We start from the raw sequence: 21,445 nt of genomic DNA, 5'->3' as shown, positions 1-21,445 counted from the left end.
GAGAACAGAATTGTGGAGCTGTGCCATCTGTTGTTAAAATACACGTATGTGTACATACACACATATATGCACGATCATACATTTTGATGCATGAATCTATAGATATGTATATTACATACTTTTGGGCAAAGCACTGTATCTAAGACCTAATTGCTTTTGTATATGGAAAAGTAACAGATTAGGAAACATCCCTCCCCCAAACATTCGAATGTTCATACCGCTAATTATATAGCACATCAGAATGTGCAAACATTACACTTATTGCAAAGTATCTTATAGATTTAGACGCCATTATAAAATGCTTTCAGTTCTATTTTTGTACCCTAAGATGTCGGTATATAATACCAAATTTCCAATTAAAGAGTTTAATATAAAAATATCAGCACAAAACTGTTTTTTCAATCTGTTTATTGTGTGAGGAACCCAAACTTCAGTTTAAGTGCTGTTGTAATTTTATTACTAGATTCCATAACCCTACAATTGATAAATTTTATACCATTTTAGGTATTTAATGAGAAACTTAGAAATACTAAGAAAAAAATCAGTATTCAAAGGGTTAATTTTGTTTATAATAACAATAAATTATTTTATCATCTTCTTCAGTTCAAAATCCAGCTTTGAACCCGAGGAAGGCTTTCAAATCATGTTAATTAAATGGTGGTCCTTTAACCAGTAGCAGTTTGATTACCAATTACTCGAAGGATCTCTTTGTGAATGCCTCCTTCTTGTGTGTTAATATTTGTGTCTCCCACTTGGCCATCTTCGTAGCTAAAACACAAGACACAGAAACATAAAACATTCGAAAAGAAGAAACATTCAAAAACATCCCCAAAGCATTTAAGACGCTTAGAAATGCTGTCTGGTACCTAAAGTACAGCCCAAGGGTATCAAGAGCCAGAGACAGGTGCTTCTCAGTTGTGTTTAATAATGTGCTCACATTACTGAACATGTGATTATTCTACGTCATGCCCTGATTTGACCCTTCCTTTTTAATTTTAACTTTTTAACCTCACATAAAGCATTGCCTGAGATGCGGGAAGCACCCCAGTGTCTTTGGCTCTGCAAACCTTTTTCACAGCAGTTGTTATAAGAAGCCTGCTGAGAAAGAAGATACTGACTTCAGTTTTATGTTCCTTGGGTTCTGAATTTCTTAACTCCACTCCTACTTCAATCATTTATTTTCTGATCAGTGACACTCTCAGAAAAATCACTTCACTTTCCACCATTGCTCCTTTGCCATTCCTGCCTTCTAATTATTATTCTGTTGTAATCAGTGCTGCATTTTTTTTTTTATCACTGGTTGCTCTATTTAGTCCGACTACAACAATATTCTTATTTATGCTGGTACTACATACAAGAATGCCAGTCTGCTAAGTTTAGCTAAGCAATAGAAGTGAAAATATAACTTTAAAGGACGGCAATTACTAAGTCCTTTAGAAAGAAGTAATTACATTTTAGATGATAATTCATTTCCTCAAATAAACTTACTTGGGCAATAAGAATTTCCCAAGAATGAATTTTTAAACTTCCATGATAATATTCAGTGTAGAATAGATGATGAATTAATTTTACTTCATAAAAATGACTTCAAGACAGAAGCTTTAGAGAAGTGGTAATTACTTCAAAATAGATAACCAGGGGTGTAAGCATAGTGTCTCAAAGATTAATGTGTGCCACTGTCTTTTCCTCACCATGCTTAAATTCTCCTGAAATAGCACAGTACAGAAAAATGAAATAGATGACACATAACAATGAGAACTTAGGTCCTTACATAATCAACTACTTAAAAACCTAGTGATGGTTGCATCTATATCGAGTTTAAACTCCTAAGAAGTGGCCCAAGTTTGCCTACTTGGTTAATTTTTACCGTGCAAATACACACACACATACGTATACATAAGGCACCCAATGGTGAGACATTATTGTAAAAAAAAGAATGGGATATGTGGTGCAAAGCCCAGTTGTAATTATTTTCTCAGGAGTTCAAACAATAAGTGCTCTGTTACAAACTAGAGAATGTGTAAAGTGAAACGCTTTAGACCTAGATCTAATCGGGTGTTTGGTAGCAAACTGCGTAAAGATATATTTTATTGGGCAAGTAAAATATGTTACCTGGTTTTTGTATAAATCCAGGCTACTCACTGGACCAAGGGTAAGCTAAGTCATCCATAATTCTGAGCCAAGGCTGGGGAAGCAACCTGGCTTGCAGGCTTGGCCCACATGAGATAATGGTGTTTTATCAAACCAACTGGCCTAGCTCCTCTAGGTTACAGATTATGGAAAACAAAAGAGACTGACGAAAAGAGAATGAACCAGACACAAAGGAAACCATAGTGCTTTGAGAGAAGCGGGAAGAGTGGCAGGTCTTAGAACTGCTTTGGTTCTTGATGGCTTCCCAACTTCTGATACCAGTCTACCATGTATCTCCATCCTAAGTTTCCTAATAGGTGTTTATATAAGATATTTTCAGCTTAATAGATACCAGCCTACATATTACCATCTCTGTTCTTTTCAACTTAAAGTTGACCTTGATTAAGGTTTGCCTGTAATACATTAAAACTTCTCATTTTTTCCTCAACCCACTGCAATCATTCTTCAGATCCTACTACTCTATTGAAAAGTACTGACAGTGGTTGCCCATGGCCTCCTAGCTGATAAATTCAGGAGACTGTATCTGCTATGTCTGCAGCATGTGATACAGCTGACTGCTCTTTTTCTTAAAGCTATATCATCTCTTCCCTCCCTAGTTGGCCCTTTGATTATTAATTCTCAGTCTCTTTCATTGCATTCTCTCCCCTGGCCTCCCATTTCAATGCTGGTTTTATCCACAATTCCCTCCTCAGTGTTCCCTCTTTTTATGATATGCAAACTCACTTTACTTTAGTCTGTCCCATTGTTTTAACTATCACCCACATGCTGATTCCTAAAACTGTATCTCCAGTCCTTACATCTTTCCCTAACTATAAATTTCCTACAGAAATCACAGAGGTGGTATATTCAAAGTTGAACTTAACTTCTTAATACAAAACTGACCCCTTTCTACTCTGTCAATATCTCAGTTTGAACTACCATCATCTACCCACCCCACCAACAAGAAAACTTCAGTCATTCTTGGTTATTCCACGTGCCCAAATCCAATACATCATCAAGTTATGTTGCTTCCATTTCCCTAGTTATTCCCACTTGCATCTTCTCTCCATCTAATACCATCACCTTCGTTTAGGCATTCATTATCATTCATCTAAACGGGTGATTTTCAAGTGGCAGGTTGTGTACAGTTAGCAGGCTTTGAAATTAGGTTGTCCAGGCTAGCATTTTCCAATGAAATTAGAATAAAGTAGGACAGAGAGTACTGACTGCACCACACAAAGTAAGATTGTTCTTTCCCAAGTCACAATGTCAAATTCATTTCTTTCTGTAGTGAGAAACGCTGACCTAGACTATTGTAATGACATTATAACTGATCTTTCTATCTCTACACTTATCCCCCCATCCCTCCTATAAGACTATTCTCTGCCCTGCTAGAGTGATGCAAATGGCCTTCACTTCACTTGCAGAACAAGATCCAATGTCACTGGCATGGCACACCTGGGTCCTTCATAATCCAAACCTAAACTTCTTCTCTAGTCATGACCCATCACTCCTCCCTCACTCTATTTCCCAGTCAAACAGAAGGGTTTGCTATATCCAAGTATTACACATTCATTGACACATAAAAAGCGTTTGAAATTAATGGAGAGGAGATGAGACTCACATTCTTTAAATAAACTATAATAATTTATAGAAAGAACACAGGAGGAGGAGAGAATAGAGAGCAAGAGTCAGAGAATGAGATTGAAAGTATTAAGAAAAATGCTGATTTTTCCATTGTCTATGAAGCCCATAAGGAAACACAACAGCTGCGGGCTGAAGGATAAAATCAGTCAAAGGCATTCAGGTGTCTTAAATTATGAAGTATATATAATAATAAAGGTAAAACCAACTACCATTTGAATTGGTCAACCAGCAGGGCTTAGATAAATGAATTACCAGTGGCATTAAGACATTTATTACAATATAGCATACAGATTATTTTGCAGCTATTTATTAGTACTGCAGACAAACACTAAGTTGTTAATATAACACTGAAGCTCACTTACGTCCAGGCAGCAACAAAATTAAAAAAAAGAAAGAAATACAGCAAGAATGATATCAACAGGGAAATGATACACTTGACTGGGGTTTTCTACAGAAGGAAAAATGAAACCATCTAAAAGAAGACAAAAATTACTTATGTTCCTAGGAGTATAAAAAGATAACTGAAATTTTAATAAATAATAAACCAATTTGCTTTAAAAGCTATGAGACAATAGATGGAATCTGGCTATCTGGAACTCTCTTGGGTATGTTAGGAAATTTCATGGACAAAAACTTAAATGTATTGACAACCTTTATTTTCAAACTGATTATAGCAGCTCTGTGACAGTTTTAAGATTGGTTCACATACATTTGTTTTCTTTTCTTTTCTTTTTTTTTTTTTTTTGCGGTACGCGGGCCTCTCACTGCTGTGGCCTCTCCCGTTGCGGAGCACAGGCTCCGGACGCACAGGCTCAGCGGCCATGGCTCACGGGCCCAGCCGCTCCGCGGCATGTGGGATCTTCCCTGACCGGGGCACGAACCCGTGTCCCCTGCATCGGCAGGCGGACTCTCAACCACAGCGCCACGAGGGAAGCCCTACACTTGTTTTCTGACTCCCTAAATCTGGAAGCCAGAAATGATAGCACTGTTTTTCATTAGTCACAGAGAGGAGAAATTCAGTGTGAACTGAATGATATCCAGCACTTCTCCAAAGTTCTTGTAAGAAATCTGATGCTGTAGTGTACTGTCTGCTTCAGAGCCCGTGTATAAATCTGTCTATTAAGTTAGAACATTCAGTCTTTTGTCATTGCTTTCATTCAATATGTATTACGTGTTTCTGCACGAGATGTAAGATTCCCAAACACGGACAGAATTTGCATTTTACTAGGGGGGATAACAGAGTTATGCAAATAACTGGAGGACAAGGCAGCCTGGGTGATACAAAGAAAGGGCAAGCAGAACTGACAGTAAAGACAGATCCTGTCTGAGTGGGACACCGGGAGAGGCCCCACGGAAAAGACCATACAGTTAAGTCTGGAAAGATTGGCTAAAGGCTGAGCTGGTGAGAAAGCCAACCATTCCTACTGACCGAGCAAAGGCACATTAGCGGGGAAAAGAATTCCAAGTTTTTTTCAAGAAACAGCTTGGATGATAATTTTATTCAATCAGTGGTTTGTATGGGTAACTGAAGTCAAGTCAGATGGGCACTATATTGCAGAATGCCATGTTTTTATTTGTTAATAACTATCAGCCTGTATGAGCAAGGAATAATCAAACTCTCCTTCTGGAAAAATAATGTGGTATAAATTGTATGATCTTATTAACCACAGCTAACTCTAAGTGGGAATATCATGGGTGATTGTCTCTCTTTTTGCTTACCTTTGATTTCAGTTTCTGTACATTGAACAGGCATCACTGGTGTAACGATGGCAATGTTTAAAAAATCTGGCATTTTAAAAAACAGATTAGGAGCAATGAAGAAAGCAGAAGCATGGAAAATAACTAGTAACCTTTTGGTGTACTCTAGGGGAGAGAACGATACACACTGAAACAAAGGTGTTTATAGAAGAAAACTGTGAAAAGATAGAATTGGGAACTGATGACTAGTGAGCATGGAAAAAGGAATTGAAAACTACAGCAATAATGGGTTCCACTTTGTACATAATGATTTTAAGGTATTAGTGGACTTTGGGGGACAAAATATCCAGCAAGCAGTTCTAAAATGGGCATTTCATTCATTCCTACGTACCTGCCAAGCGCTGTGCTAGGTACGCGAACACAAATGAGCTGTATAGTCCCTGACCTCAAGAGGTATACAGAGTTAATGGAGAAGACGATACATAAAAAAGAACAATCCAGTAATAAACACAAGCCCAGGGTATTACACAGTAACAAAAGGGAACAGCACAAAGGCATCAAGGTAAGTTTCTGGGAGGAGGGAAGACATACATTAAGATTTAAAAGAGGAGTGGGAATTAGATAAACAATATGAGGGAAGAAAATGGAAGAGAGAATCCAAGATTAATGGAGAAAGGAAAGAGCAAAAGCATGGAGTGTGGAAATCCCAGCATACAGTTCAGGTTGTGCAGCATAACATCCTGGGGTGAGAAACAGCGGGCAATGAAAAATGGTGGGCCATGCAGCTGGAGATTGGATCTCCTCCACCTTCAACGCAGTGGTATTGAAGGAAGAACAAAGCACCAAGGAATCAGTTGGTTCCCTTTGTAAAGGAGACTGGACTTCATCTTATAAGTAGTAAGCAGCTATCAAAGACTTTTAAGCAGGGGAGTGATGTGGCAGTTTCAATCTTGGAAAGAGATCTGGGTTAGAGACAGAGAAATTGGATTCATTATAGACTTGGGATAAAGCAAAGCTCCCAGATCATATCAGCTTGATGTCACACAATTTATGTCACTGAGCCATGACTGAATGTCCTATCTTTTAACTTCATAAATAAGCTGTCTCCTTGCTATGTTCCCATTCAAACACTGTGTACCTTTTGCAAAATCATGATGCAAAGTATCTCTTATTTCATGTAACAGCCATGATACAATTATTTTATAAATTTTTCCTGTAGCTACCTTTTTAGATATATTTCAAACTTTGACCTAAAATTAAAACAATACATATTCCAAAATATTTTCCTTTTTGCCTTCTTCTGTTCATTCATTAAAAATTTGCTGACAAGCAGCTGTACATCAGGTACCATGCAAGGTGATGCAGGGCATGCAGGACAGTAAAAACACAAGAGTAGGAGTCTGCCTTTTAGGAGTTCACAGTCTTGTGGAAGAGTCAGATACAATGAATAAACTGAATTTTAAATTGAAGTTCTGCACTGAGTTGTAGGAATACCAGGAAGAGAGATTAATTTTGATTAGGAGCTTCATAGAAGAGGTGTTATTTGAGCTAGACCTTAAAAGATAGAATAGACTTTAGATAGGAATTCCTGAAATTTATTTAGCACCGACATCTGCTTGACGTAAGAACTGAAAATACCCTGCATCACTTTTCTGCAGATAGTCTTATTTGGTCCTTCTTGCTCCTAAATTTCTGAACTTCTTGAAATATTTTGAGAAATAGATACCTTAAATCGTAATAGAGAAACTATGGAAACGATTCATTTGCAGATCTGCCTGCTCTAAATCAGAGAACCACTAAAGCATCAAACATGTAGGTTGTAACACCAGATAATAAGCAAGATACAAAAACCTGGCGGTTCTTAACCTTTCCTTGGTCCCAGACAGTTGAGGGAGAAGACACACTCCTATCTCTACGAGTTTACACTATGGCAGTGGTGGGGGGCAGTGTAACATGGGGTGCCCATGGCACTAGATACACCTAATCTGTTAACCTGCCAAATCATCAATTACCTTCTCTTGGATTTTATTATTTATTCCTATTTCTGGAAAACACCAATAATAAGTTTTCCTCTCTAGCTTTAAAATCCCCATTTCATAACATTTTTGTTGTATATGACTGGAGCACCATACGTCTCTGTGGTTTTCACACCCCCTGAGAAACTTCCGGCCCTTTTTAAAATAGCTGCCTTATTTCTACATATTGACCTTAATGTCTTTATACACGTGTCTCAAGGTCAGTAACAAAATCAAGCTCTAGCAACAATTCCTAGACCCTCAGAACCGTCTGGAATCTGTTCTTAACATCTGAATTATTACCTTTTGCCTGAAGCACTTATCTTTGATTAAGTTTATTCATTTTTGGAGTCTTCCAACAAATTTTTTTCAAACTTCTTACTCTCTTATTTTTTCCTAACAGATATCTTCCTTTAAATTTTACTTTTAATTTTTTCTGATACCCTGTTCTAAAGTTTCCCCCATTTTTCTCTCATTCTCTGTTATTGTTTACTTATTGGGAAGAATGTGATTAGGATAGTAGATGACTGTTTTATTTATTTATTTAATTTTATACATTTTATTATCTCCACTCTGGAAGTCAGATTAGCATAGAATTTATATAATTTTTAATATTTTCAGTTAGTAACAGATAAAAAGGAGGCCTCACCAATTTATATCCTAGTCATCAGGCAAAGCATCTAACTTTAGAGATCACATAATGTGTTAAAAAAAAGAAAGGATGAAATTAAGAATAGAAATTGAGTTTCTGTCTGATTATGGTATATTTGATAACTCACTTCTTTGTCCTCAATTTATTCTTTTCCTAGATAGTGCCATTCACCAGGCAGGCACATCACTAGCAGAACTCTGTGATTATATCTTTTATAAAGAAGGAAAACTGATGGTTGTAATTAGAATGTACATTAGTGAATGGATTCTCCTTTTCATGTGTTTTGAATCTCATCAATTTTCCTTAATTAGTTCCTTCTCTCCTGAGGGAGCAGGAAAAAAGAATGAAGTCTCATTTGTGTTTATAAAAGAATGAAAATCATTACCTTAATAGAATTTTTTCCTTTGCATTATTTGGAAAGTATCGGAGTGTTCTGAAGGCTTTTTCTTCTCTTTTCTTCAGATGGTCTTTCCTCGCTTTTTTCTTATGAAATATAGAAATCCTTCTCTCCAGTTAACATACACACACCCACACATATACCTCCACTGATTTAGTTTACATATAATTTATGTAAAACTGCCAAGAGGTAACACGAGAAATGTTTACTGCCTACTTCCATGTCTAATGTTATTTAGCTCAACAACTATGAATTTTAGCAAGATGCTAAAAGGAGCAGATTAACTGATTAACGACAAGCTAAGGAAAGGCCTCTGGAGTTACTTTTCCATGAAAATCTCCAGCTCACACAATGAAATAACTTTGTGATTGGAGGTGTCTTTTGGAAGGCCAACCTTCTAACAATGGATAAGAGTCAAGATGAGCAAGAAAGAAGAAGGGAAAAAATATTCAATGAGTGCCTTTCAGTGGAGACCTGCACTGTGCTATACCTTAATCTGAATCATAACCTTAAAAAGCAGACAGCTATCCTGGGAGTCTCCAGAGCCATGGCTGTACACTTCTCAACCTTGCCTTCTGCCCCAGGAGGGTGACTTCTATGGACCTGGTCAATATGCTCCCTTGCCCTCTAGTTTCTGGTAGAGTTTGGCCAATGGAGAGGGCGAGGTCAAGGTTTTGCTTGGTTCCAGCCCCACAAGGTCACCTTGGGCTGCCTAGTCCCTGAACTGAAGGCCATGACTCCTGTCAAAGCTGACGAACTAGAAATGGCTCTCCTACCAGGTTCTGATAACTGCTTCTTATTCTTATCTTTTTGGACCTGAGGATGTAAAATAGCTCTGGTGCTACTAGCTCCAGGTTACTGTCCTAGACCTATGATTTCCCTATAATCACACTTTTGTAAGTGATCTAACTGTGAATGATAGAAATTATCTCGTTCCTTAAGGGCCAGTGGTTTCCTGTTGGGATTCTAACTGATACCGGTATATTGTTCTACTGTAATCTATTGATGATGTTATATTGCGTCTACTGAGGAAGCTTAGAGAGGTTATGCAGCTTGGCCAATGTCACCTCACTAATAACTGGTGAGCCTAGACACAAACTGTCTGATCAAAAGCAGCAGGGTTCTTTTTACTATACTCATTGCTGTCTTGCCACTAAGAATGAAATCTATAGGTATGTATATGTCTCATACTATGTAATCTATATATTAATATGTAACATAAACACAAAAGATAGATAAATACATAATATATAAATCTGGATCATAAGAAAATCACACTTTTCAGACCAACCAAAAGAAAACCAGGCAGTTCATAAAATTTTCATTGTGGACCGTCAGTCAATAAGCTAACAGATCAAATGCTGCAGATGTAGCATGCTCCAGCTATGCTATATATTGAAGTAATCATGATACAGTCATTTTGACATGGCTTATAAAACAAGTCAGTGCATTTTTCCAGCTTCTTTTTAGAAAGTTACATAAACGTACAAAACAGATATACTCAACTCTTCCTTGAGGTCCTTTCTGTGACAGGACCATGGATGAGGAAGGCTCAGGCATGGGAAAAAGTTGAGAGTTAAGCAAGGTGGGTAAAAATCAGACAGATCCACTGCACTCATTTACTTTGGGAAGAAAAATACCACTCTTGTATTTTGATGCAGCTCTTACGCTATAGCTGTGTCAAAAAACCCACATTAACATGCCCGGCATTGCCAGCCTATATCATATGGAATGCAGATCAACTTTTTATAGGAAGAAGGCTTTCTCATTATTGTTTTCCTCATTCCCAGGTCTAATATTTTTTTAAATCTATAGATAATATATGTGTATATTTATGTGTGTGTATATATCTATCTAGACACATATAAGATCTGTACGTATGTATATATACACTTATATACACATGTATACATACATACACACAGATAGTGGTTAAAGAGACCATGTTTTTCTTCAATTCTTCTAAGTTAATAGCATTTCAACACCCCCGTTTTTCACAGCTTAGTAAAATAAAACAAAAACATTGAGTTGATGAGAAAATACGTGTCTGCTATATTTTGGCAGCTAAAGTGACCTAAGAATAATGTAGTCATTACTACCTCACTTATGGAGAAGACAGTAACATAGGATTTTAAGTTTTTACACTTACACAAAAAAGAACCGTGTGCAGACATGATCAGTATTTGGGACGACCCATATCTCTCCATGTTTGTGCAGGTCAGGTGAGGTGATCACTGTAAATGGAAGAGAAAATTAAAGAACTATTTATTCTAAGTTACTGTATCCCTTCTCTTAGAAATCTAAAAGCAAAAATGCATGCACAAATTAACATATGGAAAATGTTTCTTTCACCTTATTAAGCTATCAAGAAATGTAAATAAAAACAGTGACATGCCAAGTAACAATTTTATGTCTGGAACACGATTAGCATAACAATAGGAAGGAAATCACTTTTGTGTTATGGTGGCAAATAGGTCCTGACTTGGGAACTATGTAGAAAGCAACTTAGCCTCCTCTATAACCATCAAACGTTGAAAAACTTGAAAGACAGTAAACAGTGGCTACCAAAACTCCCAACACAAGAATAAAAAAAAATGAACTTTTAGCCAAAGTCAGATTTTAAAGCAAGAACAAAGGAAAGTATATGATCTTGCAAATCGCCTGTCAATTTTCTGTCCTAATTTCAGAATCGAAGAATAATTTCAGTGTAGGAATGAGAAAGGCCTACTGGGTTATCTACTCAGCACTTGGTTCATCTTTCAGATTTTTTATGGTATTATACATTCAGAAACCAACATAAAGAGGAAGGGGTATATTAACAAAAGAGAAAAGCAATACTTGATCAGAAAGAGATAATTACCATTCTGAAATATCTGCCAAGAATAAAATATAGCACTAGTTGAATTCTTGCCAATTCTGCTTTTTGGTTTTAACCTTTATGATCTCTGTTGTAAGTATTTTCCATTTGTGCCCTTAGAGATGGTCATAAGGAATAAAGCTTTCACTAGTCCATTGTGAGCATTCTGTAAACACACTTAAACTTTTAAATACAGATAAGAGAGAGAATTAACGCTATGAGAATTGTAAAACTTTCAACTTACCTTCACATAAGGCTATGCATTTTAAGTTACGGCTTTGCAGGAACTGGGATTGCTGTCCTTTTTTCTGTGACTAAAGTCCAAAAGAATTTAAAAATTAGAGTAAAAATGGGACAGTCATTCAAGTGAAAAAAAAGAATCATCATTAAAAAGTAATAGTCACTAAGATAGTTCCAGAGGTTTAAAAAAGGTCTATCTCGACCAGCAGCAAAATCCTTGAATTCTCTCTTAATGTCAATCTCTATTTGTTATATCACTTAATTTCTGTACATAATCATAATTAAATTACTCTCAAAAATAAGCAAATTAAAAAATACTAAATTAAAGTTCAATAGCCTCACAACATAGAATTAGAACTCAAATTTATTTTTACCAGAAGCCTAGCATCTCTATTTAGAGGGAAACAAAATTAAAGTTGCATAATCTTTTCAAACATTAAAATGAATTATTCTAGATCATCTAACTACCCAAAACAAACCCATATTTATAGCATCATTAAGCCACAGAGGTTTCAGAAACATTTCATGTAGAAAATCTGGGGGTTTGTTTTTGTTTTCAGACACTAGACTAGCTATACTCTTTTAAAAATAATCTAAAGTCACATTATTCATCAGATGGATTTTAATTTGTCCAGAATGCTTGTTTTCTCTGAAACAACAAGGGATCTGTGTTTGCCCTTCTCTGTGCCTGGAGTGTTCTTTCTCCCAGAGAGCCATATGGCTCGTGCACCCACCACCTATAGGTCTTTACTCAAATAGAACCTTCTCAGAGCATGCTTTCCTGATCACCCCATTTAAAATTCATTCGAGTTCCATCTTGCATCCCACAGCATTCAACATTCCTTTCCCCTGATTTTTCTCTGTAAGATTTACCACCATCTAGCATTCTTTCTGTCTAAATATATATTTAGTTTATTTATATCCACTCAGTAGAACACAGGCACCAAGAGGATTTGTCTATCGCTGATGATCACTGTAGCCCAGTATCTTGGAGATGTCCAGCACTCTTGTAGAAGCTCAATACATACTTATTGAATATTTATCGAATAAAGGCATTTTAGGGTGAGTTTCATTCCTGCAGGAGTAACGACCACTTAAAATAATTCTGCAGATTTAAAAAGCCTGAGTATTTATCGAAGTCCTGCCAGCTAAGGGAGCTAGAGTTCACTCATCAGAGGCAGTCACCCGATTAGCTACACCACCTGTGATGCGTTGCTGTTTTTACTGCTTGAAGCTGGCTCATCCTTGGCTGACACCTTCTGCTTCTTGTTCATCCCTAAAAACATCAGCAAAATAATAATTTAGGGACAAAGCCGTATGATGCAGCTCAAAATACAATCCATCTACACTGCAAAGTTCCACTTTAGGCAAAGGTTTGACAGCATCAGGCCACAGACCATCACAAAGGGCTCCTGAAGGAGCAGCTGCTGTGCCCTGAGCAAGCAGGGTGGAAAGTTGGTGGGTTCTGGAAATCTTGGTCAAGTTACAAAGTAGAAAATACACTTTGTTTTTCTTTGCATTGAAAAGAAGGCTAGGACCTTCCCTTGCATAAAATTGATATAATCAGAAAATTCTTAAAACTTGATTTTAAAAGGCATTTAGGACCTAAATTTTATTCCTACCATCTAGTGACTAGAAGAAGATAAGGGGTGGAAAATATAAACAATTTCAGAAAAATATATTTATACTGCAACTTAACTTCATGCTCAATTCCTGTAGAATTTACTATTCCTCCTAATAAAGGAAAACTATTTAAGTCCTTTTGTCTATGATACTCACAAGTCTTACCTTAACCTGTTAATGCCATGGCTTTTTATTGTGAAATATTTCAGACAAAACAGAATTAAAATTCCTGTCTGTTTTAGAATAGGTAGATTTGTAGCTATAGTGTATTTAAAAATGCTTATCTACTATCCTGAAGTTGAGAAGCCTATTTGTTTGCTGCTGTTTCAATAAAAGGCTTAATGAAAATGGGGCAAAGCCTATGGACCAAACTGCAAATGGTGTGGATGCAGGCACTTCCCAAGGCAGACATTCCCGCAAAGAGGCAGAAGTGGGTGTGGTCAAGCTGAGGAACAGGCGAAGCTATTAGTGCAGAAAGACGGTTCTGCTCTCTAACTCCTAGACCTGAAGCCCTCCAAACCAAGTATGAAGCTACTTCAACGTACTGTAGAGGTTCTTCCTTTTCTTTTTCAGATCAAGGACACTGAAAGAATTGGATGAAAGCTATCTACCCTCTTTCCAGACAAACATTCACACAGACCAATTTCACATTCATCTGAATCCCTCAAAAACCTTTCCATGAACCCATCTAAGGAGTCACTACACCCGTATAAGAAGCAGAAAATCACAGGACTCGATGATGTGTTGTGTTGTCCTTATCTATGCTGAGATTGTATTTATTTATTAAAAATGGTTTGATATTACTTTTTTACTGTGTTCTGTTTTAAAAAGATTTAGAGTCTGATTTAAGCTGATTCTGATCATCTTTCCCACTGAACTACATGATGTTATTTCCTATACTATCTTACTCTTCTGATATTTATTTTCCTAGTTTTATTTTGGCATATTGTGTTTTCAAAGATCACTGCAACAATATCTCTCAACAGTATGTTTTTCTACAATGCGACTGTGCCACTCTTTCATCAGGAGATGGAGTCTAATTCCCCAGCCCCTGGATGTGGACGGGCTTGTGACTGCTTTGACCAATACTGTACATGGGAAGTGGCGCCACGTGAGTTTTGAGGCTGGGTCAGAAGAGGCATACAGAGCCCACCTGGTCCTCTTAGGACATGTGCTCTGGGAAAGGTCGAGGTGGAACACTGAGAAACCACTTGCTGTGGCTGAAAGAGTGTGAACTTGGGCAAAAGAATCAGACAGGTAAGCCTGCTCAATGTTCTCCTAGTTATTAGATCTCTCTAAGTCTCCTGTTCTATAATATATGGATCTTAAGACTTACCATCCAGGCACCATGTGAACAACATCTCCTGAAGCTGTTTAATGGAATCATGTAACCCCACACAACACAAGCACATAAGCAAGACCAACTATCTATGCAGGTATACGAATATAAAAGCCTTTAAGTCTAAAGGGGAACTCGCCAAACCCTGGGGTTGTTAGGAGGAAAATGTTTCATTTGTTATTTTATACAATTCTGTGTAGTTTCGATTTCTTTACAATGGGCATAATTATTTTATATTTAAACAGAATAAGTTTCTGTTCTGAGAAAAAAAAAAAATCACACAGATCATTGTGAAATATTCCAAAAATTTTTAAAGTACAAAGAAAAAATCACCCTGAATTTTACTACCTCAGGATTACGAACGCTAACAATTTGGTAATCGTTCTTTCCATATTTTGAATTTATGAGGCTCCTCCTCGGCACATGGTTTCAGTTTATTCCAATACATTTTTCTCAAACAATCTCACTAAAATATTAACAAGAAGTTGTCAATAAGTAGGATGGTTCTGAGGGTGTTTTTCTAATCCTAAGTTCTCCATACTGCTTAAAACGTCTTTAATATAATGTGTAAACATTTTTCAGTGCTCTACATAATATTTTGTACATGCTATATTTTCAATGTTCACTGTAGACGGAATAAATGTAGAAACTATTGAAACAAAACTAAAATTAATTTTGAAACTGACAAAACATATGCTCCATCTTATATGCTAGGGGAAGTATTATAAATTCATCTTGACACGTGAGCTTTGTTTTTACTTCTGACATTTATCAAATGAATTTAATACAAATACATCAAATAAGCTTCATTCACTCGATAAAAAATTGTGCCTAGAATATACAACAAGAAAAACAATATATTTGAGGTTGAAATGAAATACAAGCTTACCTGAGTAACCAAATGATATGCTTGACATTGGACTAAGATAGATTCCACTTCCATACATTGCACCGTGGAGCTAGAATGAGAGGAGGTGGGAAAGGAAACAGTCAGTTTATGGTTTCAAATGTTAATATTTCACAAAAGAAGACCATTGGTCTTATGCTGGAACATTAGCTCTTAATAAAATGATAAGCTCTGATTTCAAGGTCTAATTTGAAAAGAGTACTAATATTCTTGTTCTTAAAATTCAGAGTGCATTGATATATGGAAAATGACAGCCAGAAAAAATCCTTAGTAAAGAGTTTCCACCCAGCTGATGACAGAGAGTCACTTAGTATCAAGTACTGGAGTAGGCTTTTTGTTTTTTTAATTAATTTATTTATTTTTGGCTGCATTGGGTCTTCGTTGCTGTGCGTGGCTTTCTCTAGTTGTGGCGAGCAGGGGCTACTCCTCGTTGCAGTGCGCGGGCTTCTCATTGCGGTGGCTTCTCTTGTTGCGGAGCATGGGCGCTAGGCATGCGGGCTCAGTAGTTGTGGCGCATGGGCTCTAGAGTGCGGGCTCAGTAGTTGTGGCTCACAGGCTTGGTTGCTCTGCAGCATGTGGGATCTTTCCTGGACCAGTGATGGAACCTGTCTCCTGCATTGGCAGGCGTTTTCTTAACCACTGTGCCACCAGGGAAGCCCTGGAGTAGGCTTTTATGTTAATGACTCTAAAATACTGAAAGTAAACGTGGCTGAAACACATGTGACAGAAGGTTGATCAGGACTCATCTGCTAGTATATCAACAAAATACCTTAGATTTTCATTATACGGCACTGTCATCCCATTCCTTACTTCCTCTAAATTTTTCAAGTTACGGAGAGTTTCATTAACTGAAACTCTTCGACCAGTCTACTACTCAGAACAATTAAAATTGTCTCTTATTATCTCCATGCTCTAGGGCCCTCATACCGTATTTAGTATGCACCAAGTATTAATTCAATAAATACGTATTTATGGACATTTATATTATGAACATTTATATTTATATTAAATGTGTATTTATGAACATTTATATTTAGTTGTGTCATCCCAATTGTCATCAGAATATGAGATCTCGCACAGGTGACCGGGTTGAGGATTTCATCTCCTGACCTCCTTACATCATCAGATGAAAATCAGCTGAATGAGAGTGAGGTGGGATGCTGGAGATGAAGGGCGTAAATAAAGATGAAGACCACACCCACAGTATCCTGCCCATGTGGTGCCCTGCAGGCTGAAAAGCAGGTAGCCGATGGCTCTTTGGTGTCCAATCTCCATTTTGCTTATTCTTAGCCCTACCTTTTCTTCTGTTAAAGTATTCACATTGAGGTTGTGCTCAAAATACTTGAGTTGGAGTAGCAGAGAGAATTTGTGTAAGGTTTTACCTCTTTTGTGATAATTTTTTTCTATTAAGTTTAAAGTGGTTTCACTATTTTCTCATAGGGGAAATCAGTTTTCTTTTTCTTTTCATCCCTATGTTGTGTATAGATCAATTCTGCTTGACTTATTTTGTGAAAATTACGTATGCCTATTAGAAAAATCCACGTAATTTTTTAAAGCATACACGCATCCCCTTTTGCAAGTGAAAACACCACCAGGACGGACTGCTTACTGAACTCCAATACTGAAGAATAATGAGTCTTGTTAAAGCATGCAGAAAATTTACCTGCAGTCGTGTATTAGAAGCAACAACCAGACCATTTCTCAGGATGGAGTGCCAGTTTTCAATGTGCGAGCCACTAAAACACAGGGGAGGGGAAGGAAAAAGCAAAATCAAAAATCAACAACCTTTTTATGGGGGTCTCAATATAACAAGTCATGGTGCCTTCTCAGAGTTCTGGGTTTCCTAATCAAGTATCGTGTAGTGAACTGTCCAGTGCTAACAGCCAACTACTAAAAGAAGATGACTTCCTCCCTACACATTTCTGGAAGACTAAGTGGGTGACACACACCCCTAAACATTAAGCCATACTCACTGAAATGCAAAGGTGCTTCCGAAGAGTTTTTTAGCAGCTCTAAAATTGGATTCTTTGGCTGGTGGACTGCTGAGAAGAAGGAATTGATGGGGAGTGTGCATGAACTTCAGTTGCTGCCATTTAAAATAAGGATGCAGGAAAACATGTCAAATTTACATACAATCAGGCTGATGACAATTTCAAACTTTACTGGTTTAAGAATTATCTAGTTTCAAACCATAATAATTTAGATTAATAGGGCATTCATTTGACAAAAACCCTGCATAAATGATAAATCGCATGGAATTGCTGATTTGAAGGATAATTCTTTAGGCTAATGGAAAAGGAACAGGAGACAGACAATCCAAAGTCATTTATATTTAGCTTTGGAATATGCTATGTAATCACATTCAAGCAGATCTGCCTTCCTAATTACATTTCTTTTTGAGACTTTTATTATTGAATTCCCTAAGTATCCACCAGCTATTCAACTGGGGAAATATCTGAATTTGCTAAGCAGAAAAGTTAGTTCAAGATTTTAAAACTGCAAAAATTATCATCATCATGCTTTATTTACATATATTTGTAAAATTAGAAATTGCCTACATTCAAATTATAGTTTCCCACTTTGCTCATGGAAAAAATTGAAACAAAGTCTTTTGAATCAGTCGCTTAACAAAATTTTCTAACTGCTGCCCTTTCACCTAAGAATATATGTACTTATACAGGAATCCAATATATAGGAATCTCATAGTTTAGAGATTCATAGATGGGTAAGCTGAGATTTTAGATACTGCTCCTAGGTGACGATCAGAACTGAAATCAGAGTCCATTAGCTTTCTCTTTATTTTGTAAGCATATTAGGCCGATAAGTAAGCTATCTGGAGGCAATATCTTCTCCAATATAGAAAAGTAAAGCTGTGCTAACATTAAACTGACAATGATAAAAAAGCACATCACCTTCTTCTGGTCAATCTCTAGATAATGTCCTCTCTATCACATGTGGAATAACTAAATGATTTCACATTGACTCATTTACTTAAAAGTTCAGGGCAGCAGCCTGAAATTGAATTTGATATCTTGGAGAAACTTAGAGCTGGGGCGCATGTGGTCATTTCTAACTGAAGAATTAGGCTTGGCCTGAGTTAACTTCAATTTCCTGGAGAGGCTGCCTAAAAATCACAGGGGTCAGTTCTCCCAACTAGTAAGTAGCCCTCGCATTTCTGTATGTATATGTGAAAAAACAACTTACCCTGTTAACTGGCAGTTTCACAATATGTGACCTATTACTTGAAATAACCCTGAAATTAATTAAAATAAGGCATCAGTCACAAATATATGCCACATATATTTAAAGTGTTTTTCCCCTCAGTTGGCAAGTGATTAAAACTTATTTTTGCTGTGACATAAACTAAATTGAGTAACAATTTTACTTAACTACATCATTTTGCTTTGCTTCCTGAAACAATTTAAAGAGCTGATATAATAAACAAGATACTTAAACCTGAAAACACAGACGTAGCTCTTTAAAACTTAAGAGATATAATTTTTAATAACCACAACCTTAGATGTCAGCAAAGTGAACATGAATATGCTTTCAAATAATGGTAATCTAAATACAAAATTTAGAAGTTGATTCATACATCTGCTTCTCCCTACACTGTCTAACTAAGAATGAGTTTTTATGAAGATATTTTTCCTTTCTTTAAATATTTGAGGATATTTGTGCTGATACAATGGTTTATATACAAACTGTTGTTCACCATATGTAGACAATGAAGTTGAAAAAAAATCAAAACCTCAGGTATCTGAAAGGACTAATTGTTTTATGCTTTGCAGTATAGAAAATAATAACTAAAAAAATTGTAAAACATGTTGGTAAATTTTCTCCTCCTTGAAGGAAGAGTGACTAACAAGCTGAAGGAAATGATCACAAATAATTAAAAGTGAACCATCAGGCTAACTTGAGGGAAAAAAAGAAAGAGATTAGATATTTGAAATTTTTACCTTCATTTTGAATATGACTTAATATGAGAATTTTAAAAGTTAAAATAAAAACTATGTGTTATTTTACTCAATTCGTCAGAATTTTAAAGATAGATTATAAAAGATACAAAGAAGAAAGACTTCTAAAACCTAACTCTTGTCATGGTTTTACTAGACTATATTAAATGTGTTTTGTAAGGTTCTGCCTAAGTGAAAGTTAAGTATTTAAGAGTCGTGAGGTGGCCTCTTCCTCCTTTGCCCATCTTTACATATTTTTTAAAAAACTTCCTGGCTGTAGCATGGAACAAGTACTCATTCAGACCAATTTCTTATAATCTTTACATTTGTATTACTGCCTGATAATCATGGTAAATTCCATAGAGTTGTCAGTGATTTCAAAGAGACGCACCTAAAACCCCCATAGGTACGGTGAGTAGGTGAGTAGATACTACTGTTTTCTTTTTGCAGATGAGAAACCAGAGGGCAAATTATTTGACGTAAGTGTTGTAGAGCAAGGGGAGCTCTCAACCCACCCCTCAACTATAGCCTAACCCCTCTTTTCTAGGGTTAGCCTGGACTAATGCTGTGTGCCTTACCCGACTTTCTCTGAAACAGTGCCTCATCTGCAGTCATCAAACACAGAGTTTATCAAATTTACACTATCTTTGTTAAGGGAGTAAATTATGCAAAACACACATTATAGAGAGACTTTCAGTAAGTGTTTGAAACAGTTTTATCACACAGAAAATTAGATGAAAATTAGCTTTATCACACTAGAAAATTAAATGAGCCAAAATGGCTTCACCATGTAATCTAACCAATCAAAATTTTTAAAATGATAGATAACAAACTGCTGTCGACTGCATCGTATATCCCTGCAGTGCATATGACAGCACTTTCTTCCCCTTGTGATGTCCAAATTTTAATTAAAGTGAGAGTCCTTAAGGACTCTTGGACTGTAAAATCCCCAGGCTTCATAGGCTTGTAGAACTGGAGCATTGCAGGTCTTGCAACATAGGCTTTTTTTTTTTTTTTCCTTAAAGCAGGCAGTAGGAAGTGATGCTGTTTTCATTAAGAGGAAAACTAAATTTTATACCATTGCAGTAAGGGATGAGCAAGGGGGTCTTGTTTATCCATCTGCTTCTTGATTTCCAGATACGGTGCCTGAAAAAAAAGTCATTATACGTTTTGATTTTTCTTAAAAATTCCTTTTTTTATTTTCTCTTTTTCTTTTTTTGCAAAAGCAAAATCAGATTGAACAGGTATGCCTTATCCAGTTAAACGTGAAGACCTGTGGTTGTGACATGATAATGGCAGCCATTACCCTAGTTGCTTCTCCCCAAGATGATATGAACTCTGACCTTCCATGCAGGACAAAGGACTTGCCGGAACGTTTTGATAAGAGGCTCAATGGAATTTTAGCCTGGCTTCCATGCACTAGGCTGGAAGTCCCTGGACCACTGCTGAGTCTTTGCTCAAGAAAACCCAATGTTGCTAAAACACAAAAGGTACCAACCCATACAGTTAACCTTTCAGTAATTCTCTTATCCCCCCTGAAACTTCCATTTCCCCAGAGCCCCCCCTATTTTCACTTCTCTGTAGCCCCTTTTTGTTCCCTCTCTGTTTTCACTTTAAAAATCTCGGTCACCTTGCCTTACTCGGAGGTGATCTCAGCTCACACCGCAAGTTTCTCTCCCCTACTGCAGTACTTGAATAAATCTGTCTTGTCACCTTTATCAAGCATCTGGTTTCTCTTTGACATTTTTTAACATTTAACTAACATTAAAGCGAAACTTGTAATAGCTACTACTCATGCTCATATCTGAGGGTACTGACTTCGGGTAGATCTTTACATGAGAAAATTGGACAAAATTTACATAAGACGATGACCCCTTCTTTTAAAAGTATTCACCCAGACAATTAACAATTAACAATTAACAAATATTTAAAAGGAATTCACCCAATTAACATTTTCCTAGAAAGAAAGGCAATCTGTCTGTGA

General features: G+C 36.7%; 1 protein-coding gene across 3 annotated transcripts in view; it reads right to left on the bottom strand.

Moving 5' to 3' along the window:
* Positions 1–449: 449 nt before the first annotated feature.
* Positions 450–21,445, bottom strand: part of PARP8 (poly(ADP-ribose) polymerase family member 8) — a gene marked incomplete at its 5' end in the record, with an annotated part of 178,276 nt that continues 157,280 nt past the window's right edge. For all 3 annotated transcript variants that reach the window (XM_082651621.1, XM_082651623.1, XM_082651622.1), the window contains 9 exons: positions 450–768; positions 10,689–10,773; positions 11,641–11,710; positions 12,839–12,912; positions 15,488–15,557; positions 17,169–17,241; positions 17,479–17,591; positions 18,710–18,758; positions 20,540–20,607. In XM_082651621.1, the coding sequence (XP_082507747.1) occupies positions 666–768; positions 10,689–10,773; positions 11,641–11,710; positions 12,839–12,912; positions 15,488–15,557; positions 17,169–17,241; positions 17,479–17,591; positions 18,710–18,758; positions 20,540–20,607 (705 nt within the window). In that variant the 3' untranslated portion in view covers positions 450–665. The remainder of the gene's footprint in view (positions 769–10,688; positions 10,774–11,640; positions 11,711–12,838; positions 12,913–15,487; positions 15,558–17,168; positions 17,242–17,478; positions 17,592–18,709; positions 18,759–20,539; positions 20,608–21,445) is intronic.

The sequence above is a fragment of the Grampus griseus genome, assembly GCF_964374135.1.
Source record: "Grampus griseus genome assembly, chromosome: 3".
Taxonomy (NCBI): domain Eukaryota; kingdom Metazoa; phylum Chordata; class Mammalia; order Artiodactyla; family Delphinidae; genus Grampus; species Grampus griseus.
Note: the sequence above shows the minus strand (reverse complement) of the source record. Positions and strands in the feature narration are given on the sequence as shown.